Here is a 10,381-nt window from a genome sequence, read left to right as displayed (position 1 = left end):
CGGGCAGCCCCGCCTCAGCGTGGGGGGGTCCTCAGGGAAAGCCCCGGCGGAATCCCCGCCCGCCGCGTCGCCATGGCGACGGTTCCCGCCAGCGCCCCGGCCACGCCCCCCGAGGATGACGAAAGGCGGGCGTGAACCAATGGGTTTATTCCGCGCCCGGAAAAGGGGGCGGGGTCAGGGATCTCCCGCCAGGCTGATGGTGGCCAATGAGACGCTCTCGGTGGAGAGGCTCCGCCCCTTCTCGTAGATCAGATACACCAAGGGGGCGGAGCCTGCGGGCTCGGGGGGCGGGGCCGCCAGCGCCGAGTACCCGCTGGGCCCCGCCCACACGCGCAGGCCACGCCCCCACCACGTGGTGCCGTTATCGAAGCTCCAGCGCAGCGTCAGGTTCACGCCTGGGGGCGGGGCCAGTCGGGACACGCCCACAAAGAGGCCACGCCCACAAAGAGGCCACGCCCACATAGAGGCCACGCCCACAAAGAGGACACGCCCCTGAAGCAAAGCCACGCCCCCTGCACCCCCCCCAAGGGGGACCTGTCCAGTGTCCATCTGTCCGTGCCAGTGTCCATCCCAGTGTCCATCCCAGTGTCCATCTGTCCATCCCAGTGTCCATCCCAGTGTCCATCCCAGTGTCCATCCCAGTGTCCACCCAGTGTCCATCCCAGTGTCCATCCCAGTGTCCGTCTGTCCATCCCAGTGTCCGTCTGTCCATCCCAGTGTCCATCCCAGTGTCCATCTGTCCATCCCTGTGTCCATCCCAGTGTCCATCTGTCCATCTCAGTGTCCATCCCAGTGTCCACCCAGTGTCCATCCCAGTGTCCGTCTGTCCATCCCAGTGTCCATCTGTCCATCCCAGTGTCCGTCTGTCCATCCCAGTGTCCATCCCAGTGTCCACCCAGTGTCCGTCTGTCCATCCCAGTGTCCATCTGTCCATCCCAGTGTCCACCCAGTGTCCGTCTGTCCATCCCAGTGTCCATCTGTCCATCCCAGTGTCCATCCCAGTGTCTGTCTGTCCATCCCAGTGTCCATCCAGTGTCCGTCTGTCCATCCCAGTGTCCATCCCAGTGTCCATCCCAGTGTCCATCTGTCCATCCCAGTGTCCATCTGTCCATCCCAGTGTCCATCCCAGTGTCCATCCCAGTGTCCATCCCAGTGTCCGTCTGTCCATCCCAGTGTCCATCCCAGTGTCCATCCCAGTGTCCATCTGTCCATCCCAGTGTCCGTCTGTCCATCCCAGTGTCCATCCCAGTGTCCATCTGTCCATCCCAGTGTCCATCCCAGTGTCCCCCAATGTCCCCAATGTCCCCAATGTCCCCAATGTCCCCAATGTCCCCAATGCCCCCAATGTCCCCAATGACCCCAATGTCCCCAATGTCCCCTGAGTGTCCCCAATGTCCCCAGTGTCCCCCAATGTCCCCAATCCCCCCAATGTCCCCAATGTCCCCAATCCCCCCAATGTCCCCAATGTCCCCAATGTCCCCAATGTCCCTAATCCCCCCAATGTCCCCAATGTCCCCAATGTCCCCAATGTCCCCAATCCCCCCAATCCCCCCAATGTCCCCAATGTCCCCAATGTCCCCAATGTCCCCAATGTCCCCAATGTCCCCAATGTCCCCTGAGCGTCCCCAATGTCCCCAATGTCCCCAATGCCCCCAATGTCCCCAATGTCCCCAATGTCCCCAATGTCCCCAATCCCCCCAATGTCCCCAATGTCCCCAATGTCCCCCCAATGTCCCCAATGCCCCCAATGTCCCCAATGTCCCCAATGTCCCCAATGTCCCCAATGTCCCCAATGTCCCCAATGTCCCCTGAGTGTCCCCAATGTCCCCAATGTCCCCAATGTCCCCAATGTCCCCAATGTCCCCTGACTCACGCTGGCTCTCGTGGGCGGGGTTACTGAACAGGAGCAGCCCCTGGGTCACCACGGTCCCCCAATGTCCCCAATGTCCCCAATGTCCCCAATCCCCCCAATGTCCCCACTGTCCCCAATGTCCCCAATGTCCCCAATGTCCCCACTGTCCCCAATGTCCCCAATGTCCCCCAATGTCCCCAATGTCCCCAGTGTCCCCAATGTCCCCAATGTCCCCAATGTCCCCAATCCCCCCAATGTCCCCAATGTCCCCAATGTCCCCAATCCCCCCAATGTCCCCAATGTCCCCAATGTCCCCAATCCCCCCAATGTCCCCAATGTCCCCAATGTCCCCACTGTCCCCAATGTCCCCCAATGTCCCCAATGTCCCCAATGTCCCCAATGTCCCCAATGTCCCCAATGTCCCCAATGTCCCCAATCCCCCCAATGTCCCCAATGTCCCCAATGTCCCCAATGTCCCCAATCCCCCCAATGTCCCCAATGTCCCCAATCCCCCCAATGTCCCCAATGCCCCCAATGTCCCCAATGTCCCCAATGTCCCCAATGTCCCCAATGTCCCCAATGTCCCCTGAGTGTCCCCAATGTCCCCAATGTCCCCAATGTCCCCTCGATGTCCCCAATGTCCCCTGACTCACGCTGGCTCTCGTGGGCGGGGTTACTGAACAGGAGCAGCCCCTGGGTCACCACGGTCCCCGCGGCCACGGCCGGGTCGGGCAGCGCGGGGTCAAAGGTCACGGCGGCCGGGGGCAGCGTCTCCCCCCCGTCCCAGCTCCGCGCCAGCATCCGGCACCGGCACCGGAACTGGTTCTGGTTCCGGATGCTGACGGCGATGGAACCGTCCGGAAGCTCGTAGGGCTGGGGGGGGGGACAGGGGGAGACCCCTCCTCAAAATGAGAGAGAAATGGGGGACACGGGGGAGACCCCTCCTCAAAATGAGAGAGAATAAACGGGGGAGACCCCTCCCCAAAATGAGAGAGAAATGGTGGACACGGGGGAGACCCCTCCTCAAAATGAGAGAGAATAAACGGGGGAGACCCCTCCCCAAAATGAGAGAGAAATGGGGGGACCCCTCCTCAAAATGAGAGAAAAAAATGGGGGGGGACACGGGGGAGACCCCTCCTCAAAATGAGAAATGGGGGGAACAGGGGAGACCCCTCCTCAAAATGAGAGAGAGAAATGGGGGACCCCTCCCCAAAATGAGAGAGAAAATAAACGGGGGGACCCCTCCCCAAAATGAGAGAGAAATGGGGGCACCCCTCCTCAAAATGAGAAATGGGGGGAAACAGGGGAGACCCCTCCTCAAAATGAGAAATGGGGGGAAACAGGGGAGACCCCTCCTCAAAATGAGAAATGGGGGGAACAGGGGAGACCCCTCCCCAAAATCAGAAATGGGGGACACGGGGGAGACCCCTCCTCAAAATGAGAGAAAAAAATGGGGGGGGACACGGGGGAGACCCCTCCTCAAAATGAGAGAAAAAAATTGGGGGGGGACACAGGGGAGACCCCTCCTCAAAATGAGAGAGAAATGGGAGGGACAGGGGGAGACCCCTCCTCAAAATGAGAGAGAAATGGGAGGGACAGGGGGAGACCCCTCCCCAAAATGAGAGAGAAATGGGGGGACCCCTCCCCAAAATGAGAGAATAAATGGGGGGGGAAACACAGGGGAGACCCCTCCTCAAAATGAGAGAGAAATGGGGAGACCCCTCCTCAAAATCAGAAATGGGGGGAACAGGGGAGACCCCTCCTCAAAATGAGAGAGAGAAATGGGGGGGGACACGGGGGAGACCCCTCCTCAAAATGAGAGAAAAAAATGGGGGGGGACAGGGGAGACCCCTCCCCAAAATGAGAGAGAAATGGGGGGGACAGGGGAGACCCCTCCTCAAAATGAGAAATGGGGGGGACACAGGGAGACCCCTCCTCAAAATGAGAGAGAATAAACGGGGGGACCCTTCCTCAAAATGAGAGAATAAATGGGGGGGGGAACACAGGGGAGACCCCTCCTCAAAATCAGAAATGGGGGGGACACGGGGGAGACCCCTCCTCAAAATGAGAGAGAAATGGGGGGACCCCTCCCGAAAATGAGAGAGAGAAATAAGGGGGGCAAAGCAGGCGGACCCCTCCCCAAAAACAGAGAATAAACGGGGGGGAAGGGACACAATTCAGCCCGGGACCCCTCCCCAAAAGCCGAGGGATAACTGGGGGGGTCACAAATCAGCCCGGGACCCCTCCCCAAAATGAGAAATGGAGGGAAAAGCAGGGGGACCCCTCCCCAAAAACAGAGAATAAACGGGGAAGGGACACAATTCAGCCCGGGACCCCTCCCCAAAAGCCGAGGGATAACTGGGGAGGGGTCTCGGCACCTGGCACTCGTCGGGGGTGAAGTCCCGGGGGCGCCGGGGGGCTCCGAAGGGGATGGCGGGCAGGACCCCCCCCCGGCGCCAGCTGCGGCCGCCGTCATCGCTGAGCAGCAGCGAGACCCCGTCCCGCTCCAGGGTCCCGTGGCCGCAGAACAGAACCCGGCCCCGGAACGGCTCCCGCTGCTTCTGGGGAGGGGGCGTGCACGGGGGGAGGGGGCGTCAGACACCGCCGGGACCCCCGAACCCACCCCTCAAATCCCTGAGCCCGGGGGAGGGGGCTCAGACCCCGCCGGGACCCCCACGAGCATCATTCAAACCCAGCCCCGGCCCCGGAACGGCTCCCGCTGCTTCTGGGGAGGGGGCACGGAACGGGGGAGGGGGCGTCAGACCCCCCCGAACCCACCCCTCAAATCCCCCGAGCCCGGGGGAGGGGGCTCAGACACCGCCGGGACCCCCGACCCCAGCCCCGAACCCACCCCCGGCCCCGGAACGGCTCCCGCTGCTTCTGGGGAGGGGGCACGGAACGGGGGAGGGGGCTCAGACCCCGCCGAACCCACCCCTCAAATCCCCGAACCCAGACCCAAACCCACCCCTCAAATCCCCGAACCCACCCCTCAAATCCCCGAACCCAGCCCCGAACCCATCCCGGCCCCGGAACGGCTCCCGCTGCTTCTGGGGAGGGGGCACGGACCGGGGGAGGGGGCTTCACACACCGCCGGGACCCCCGAACCCACCCCTCAAATCCCTGAGCACGGGGGAGGGGGCGTCAGACCCTCCTGAACCCCCCCTGAGCCCTGGGGAGGGGGCGTCACATCCCGCCGGGACCCCCACGAGCATCATTCAAACCCAGCCCCGGCCCCGGAACGGCTCCCGCTGCTTCTGGGGAGGGGGCGTGCACCGGGGGAGGGGGCTCAGACCCCCCCGAACCCACCCCTCAAATCCCCCGAGCCCGGGGGAGGGGGCTCAGACCCCGCCGGGACCCCCACGAGCATCATTCAAACCCAGCCCCGGCCCCGGAACGGCTCCCGCTGCTTCTGGGGAGGGGGCACGGACCGGGGGAGGGGGCTCAGACCCCCCCGAACCCACCCCTCAAATCCCCCGAACCCAGACCCGAACCCACCCCTCAAATCCCCGAACCCACCCCTCAAATCCCCCGAGCCCGGGGGAGGGGGCGTCACATCCCGCCGGGACCCCCGAACCCAGCCCCGAACCCACCCCGGCCCCGGAACGGCTCCCGCTGCTTCTGGGGAGGGGGCACGGAACGGGGGAGGGGGCGTCAGACCCCGCCGGGACCCCCGAACCCACCCCTCAAATCCCCGAACCTTCCCCGGCCCCGGAACGGCTCCCGCTGCTTCTGGGGAGGGGGCACGGCCCGGGGGAGGGGGCTCAGACCCCCCCGAACCCACCCCTCAAATCCCCCGAGCCCGGGGGAGGGGGCTCAGACCCCGCCGGGACCCCCGAACCCAGCCCCGAACCCACCCCGAGCCCGGGGGAAGGGGCTCCGACCCCGCCGAACCCCCCCGAACCTTCTCGAACCCACCCGAACCCACCCCCAAAACCCCCCCCGAACTCTGGGGAGGGGTCTCAGACCCCCCGAAGCCCCCCGAACCCCCCCGAACCTTCCCGAACCCTCCCGAACCTTCCCGAACTCTGGGGAGGGGGCTCAGACCCCCCCGAACCCCCCCGAACCCCTCCCGAACCCCTCCCCAAATCCCCCCAAATCCCCCCAAACCCTCCCGAACCCCCCCGAATCCCCCCCAAAAACCTCCCCGAACCCCCCCAAAACTCCCCCGGACTTTGGGGAGGGGTCTCAGACCCCCCAAACCCCCCCGAACCCCCCCGAACCCCCCGAACTCACCTGGATGCCGGAGCCCGGCCCGGGGGCGAACACCTCCCCAACCCCCCATAACCCCCCCATAACCCCCTCAAAACCCACCCGAATCCCCCCCAAAAACCCCCCCGATCCCGGGGGAGGGGTCTCAGACCCCCCGAAGCCCCCTCCCCTCACTCACCTGGATGCCGGACCCCGGCCCAGGTGCGAACACCTCCCCAACCCCCCATAACCCACCTGAACCTCCCCAAAACCCACCCGAATCCCCCCCAAACCCTCCCGAACCCCCCCGAACCTCCCCGAACCCCCCAAAACCCCCCGAATCCCCCCCAAAAACCCCCCCGATCCCGGGGGAGGGGTCTCAGACCCCCCGAACCCCCCCGAAGCCCCCTCCCCTCACTCACCTGGATGCCAGACCCCGGCCCAGGTGCGAACACCTCCCCGGGGCGCAGGAGGTGGGAGAGGTTTTGGGGGGGGTCCCAGGAGCGCCCCCCGTCCCGGGAGCGCAGCAGGAGGGCGCTGGGGGGGCCGCAGGAATTGGGGGGGTGGGCGCAGCGCGCGAACAGCAGCAGCACCTCCCCCCCCGCCACCGCCAGAGCCCCCAGACTCAGCCCATCCCCCCCCCAGCCGTCATCCGCCGCCACCTCCGTGGGACCCCAGGTGGCACCTGCGGGGGGAGGGGACACGAGGTGACACCTGCGGGGGGAGGGGGACACGGGGTGGGACCCCCAGGTGGCACCTGCGGGGGGAGGGGACACCTGAATTGGGGAGGGGGACACGGGGTGGGACCCCAGGTGGCACCTGCGGGGGGAGGGGACAGGAGGTGACACCTGCGGGGGGAGGGGACACCTGAATTGGGGAGGGGGACACGGGGTGGGACCCCAGGTGACACCTGCGGGGGGAGGGGACAGCGGGTGACACCTGCGGGGGGGGAGGGGGACAGGTGGGGGGACCCCCAGGTGGCACCTGCGGGGGGAGGGGACACGAGGTGACACCTGAATTGGGGAGGGGGACACGGGGTGGGACCCCAGGTGACACCTGCGGGGGGAGGGGACAGCGGGTGACACCTGGGGAGGGGGGAGGGGACCCCAGGTGACACCTGGGGAGGGGAGGGGACACCTGAACTGGGGAGGGGGACACGGGGTGGGACCCCCAGGTGGCACCTGCGGGGGGAGGGGACAGCGGGTGACACCTGCGGGGGGAGGGGACAGCGGGTGACACCTGGATTGGGGAGGGGGACACGGGGTGACACCTGCGGGGGGAGGGGACAGGGGGTGACACCTGGGGAGGGGGGAGGGGACCTCAAATCACACCTGGATTGGGGAGGGGGACACGAGGTGGAGACCCCCTGAGAGCCCAGCCCCCTCCCACCCCCCCCATCGCCCCCAGCCCCATTTCAGCCCCTCCCAGGGACCCCCAGCCCCATTCCCATGGCCCCCAGCCCCATCGCCCCCAGCCCCATCGCCCCCAGCCCCATTTCACCCCATTCCCATGGCCCCCAGCCCCATTTCAGCCCCTTCCCGGGACCCCCCCAGCCCCATTTCCATCACTCCCCATCACCCCCAGCCCCATTTCCACGGCCCCCAGCCCCATTTCCATCACTCCCCATGGCCCCCAGCCCCTCCCCATGGCCCCCAGCCCCATTCCCATGGCCCCCAGCCCCATTTCCATCCCCACCTCCATCGGGGGAGCGGCGGCAGGCGATGATTTTGGCCCCCAGCCCCATTTCATCCCCTCCCCATCGCCCCCCATGGCCCCCAGCCCCATTTCCATCACCCCCAGCCCCATTTCATCCCATTTCCATCACCCCCAGCCCCATTCCCATGGCCCCCAGCCCCATTTCCATCCCCTCCCCATGGCCCCCAGCCCCCTCCCCATAGCCCCCAGCCCCATTCCCATGGCCCCCAGCCCCATTTCCACGGCCCCCAGCCCCTCCCCATCACCCCCAGCCCCATCCCCATGGCCCCCAGCCCCATTCCCATGGCCCCCAGCCCCATTTCACCCCATTTCCATCACCCCCAGCCCCATTTCCATCACCCCCAGCCCCATTCCCATGGCCCCCAGCCCCATTTCATCCCCTCCCCATGGCCCCCAGCCTTATTCCCATCACCCCCAGCCCCATTTCCATCACCCCCAGCCCCATTCCCATGGCCCCCAGCCCCATTTCATCCCCTCCCCGGGACCCCCCGTCGCCCCCAGCCCCATTTCCATCCCCACCTCCATCGGGGGAGCGGCGGCAGGCGATGATTTTGGCCCCCAGCCCCATTTCCATGGCCCCCAGCCCCATTCCCATGGCCCCCAGCCCCATTTCATCCCATCCCCATCACCCCCAGCCCCATTTCCATGGCCCCCATCCCCTCCCCATCACCCCCAGCCCCATTTCCATCACCCCCAGCCCCATTCCCATGGCCCCCAGCCCCATTTCCATGGCCCCCAGCCCCATTCCCATCACCCCCAGCCCCATTTCATCCCCTCCCCATGGCCCCCAGCCCCATTTCCATCCCCACCTCCATCGGGGGAGCGGCGGCAGGCGATGATTTTGGCCCCCAGCCCCATTTCAGCCCCATTCCCATGGCCCCCAGCCCCATTCCCATGGCCCCCAGCCCCATTTCCATGGCCCCCAGCCCCATTTCCATGGCCCCCAGCCCCATTTCATCCCCTCCCCATCACCCCCAGCCCCATTTCCATGGCCCCCATCCCCTCCCCATCACCCCCAGCCCCATTTCCATCCCCACCTCCATCGGGGGAGCGGCGGCAGGCGATGATTTTGGCCCCCAGCCCCATTTCACCCCATCCCCATGGCCCCCAGCCCCATTCCCATCACTCCCCATGGCCCCCATCCCCTCCCCATGGCCCCCAGCCCCATTTCCATCACCCCCAGCCCCATTTCCATCACCCCCAGCCCCATTTCCATGGCCCCCAGCCCCATTTCCATCACTCCCCATGGCCCCCAGCCCCATTTCCATCACTCCCCATGGCCCCCAGCCCCATTTCACCCCATTCCCATCACCCCCAGCCCCATTTCCATGGCCCCCAGCCCCATTTCCATCACCCCCATCCCCTCCCCATGGCCCCCAGCCCCATTTCCATCCCCACCTCCATCGGGGGAGCGGCGGCAGGCGATGATTTTGGCCCCCACGTCGGAGGCCGAGCGTTTGCGGCCCTCGGCGCAGGCCAGCAGGGCCCCCCCGGGGGTCGCGGCCAACAGAGGCACCCGGAAGGTGTGGACCCCCCCGCGACCCCCGCCGCTCACCCACAGCAGCTGCTCCCGGAGCAGCCGGGGACGAACCTGGGGACACCGGGGGAGGGGTCAGGGGGGGTCCTGGGGGGCTCCTGGGGGGTCCTGGGGGGGTCCTGGGGGGGATTTGGGGGGTCCTGGGGGGATTTGGGGGGTCCTGGGGGGGATTTGGGGGGTCCTGGGGGGTCCTGGGGGGGATTTGGAGGGTCCTGGGGAGGTTTGGGGGGTCCTGGGGGGGGATTTGGGGGGTCCTGGGGGGGTCCTGGGGGGGTCCTGGGGGGGTCCTGGGGGGGATTTGGGGGGTCCTGGGGGGGTCCTGGGGGGTCCTGGGGGGTCCTGGGGGGGTCCTGGGGGGGATTTGGGGGGTCCTGGGGGGTCCTGGGGGGGATTTGGGGGGTCCTGGGGGGTCCCAGGGCTCTGGGGGGGTCCCGGGGGGTCCCAAGGGGGCACTTAGGGGGGTCAGGAGGGTCCTGGGGGGGATTTGGGGGGTCCTGGGGGGTCCTGGGAGGATATGGGGGGTCCTGGGGGGGCTTAGGGGGGTCTCAGGAGGGCTCGGGCGGTCTCAGGGGGGTCTCAGAGGGTCCCGGGGGGGTCCCTGGGGGTCTCAGAGGGTCCCGGGGGGGTCCCTGGGGGGTCTCAGAGGGTCCCGGGGGGGTCCCGGGGGGGTCCCTGGGGGTCTCAGAGGGTCCCGGGGGGGTCCCGGGGGGGTCCCCTGGAGCTGTCACCCCTTTAGCTGTGGGGGAGGGGCCCCTTAACGGAAACCCCGAACGGTTCCCGGAGACTCCTCCGGTCCCCGGGGGGGGTTGGGGCGGTCCCGGGGGGGTCCCGGGGGGGTCCCGGGGGGGGGTCCCGGTACCGTCTCGGGGGTCGGGACCCAGCGCGCGGCCGCGCCCAGGGCGAGCAGCAGCAGCAGCGGCAGCATCGCGGCCCCTTTAAGAGACACCGGAAGCGCCGCGCGTCACGTGACGGGGGGCGGGGCCTTCCCTTAAAGCGGCGATGGCGGGGGGAGGGAGGCGCGGCCTTAAAGCGGCAACCGGGTGGGGCCCGCAGGGGCGGAATCGGCGAATTTTGAGATTTTATTGATT

The 10,381-nt window shown here is 67.1% G+C and overlaps 1 protein-coding gene across 4 annotated transcripts; it reads right to left on the bottom strand.

The window, feature by feature from the left end:
* Positions 1 to 132: 132 nt before the first annotated feature.
* Positions 133 to 10,253, bottom strand: NEU1 (neuraminidase 1). 4 transcript variants are annotated; one of them, XM_058828307.1, is made up of 7 exons: positions 10,153 to 10,253; positions 9,155 to 9,347; positions 6,496 to 6,725; positions 6,086 to 6,118; positions 4,231 to 4,413; positions 2,506 to 2,725; positions 133 to 395 (listed from the first exon to the last, which is right to left on the bottom strand). In XM_058828307.1, the coding sequence occupies exons 1-7, from the start codon at positions 10,216 to 10,218 to the stop codon at positions 175 to 177; spliced, it is 1,146 nt and encodes a 381-aa protein (XP_058684290.1). In that variant the 5' UTR covers positions 10,219 to 10,253; the 3' UTR covers positions 133 to 174. The 4 variants fall into 4 exon arrangements, with proteins under 4 accessions (XP_058684290.1, XP_058684292.1, XP_058684289.1 ...); XM_058828309.1 differs by having other exon boundaries at positions 4,231 to 4,410; XM_058828306.1 differs by lacking the exon at positions 6,086 to 6,118 and having other exon boundaries at positions 6,463 to 6,725.
* Positions 10,254 to 10,381: the final 128 nt, after the last annotated feature.

The sequence above is a fragment of the Poecile atricapillus genome, assembly GCF_030490865.1.
Source record: "Poecile atricapillus isolate bPoeAtr1 chromosome 26 unlocalized genomic scaffold, bPoeAtr1.hap1 SUPER_26_unloc_1, whole genome shotgun sequence".
Taxonomy (NCBI): Eukaryota; Metazoa; Chordata; class Aves; order Passeriformes; family Paridae; genus Poecile; species Poecile atricapillus.
The sequence above is the reverse complement of the archived record's forward strand: the minus strand, read 5'-3'. Positions and strand labels throughout refer to the sequence as shown.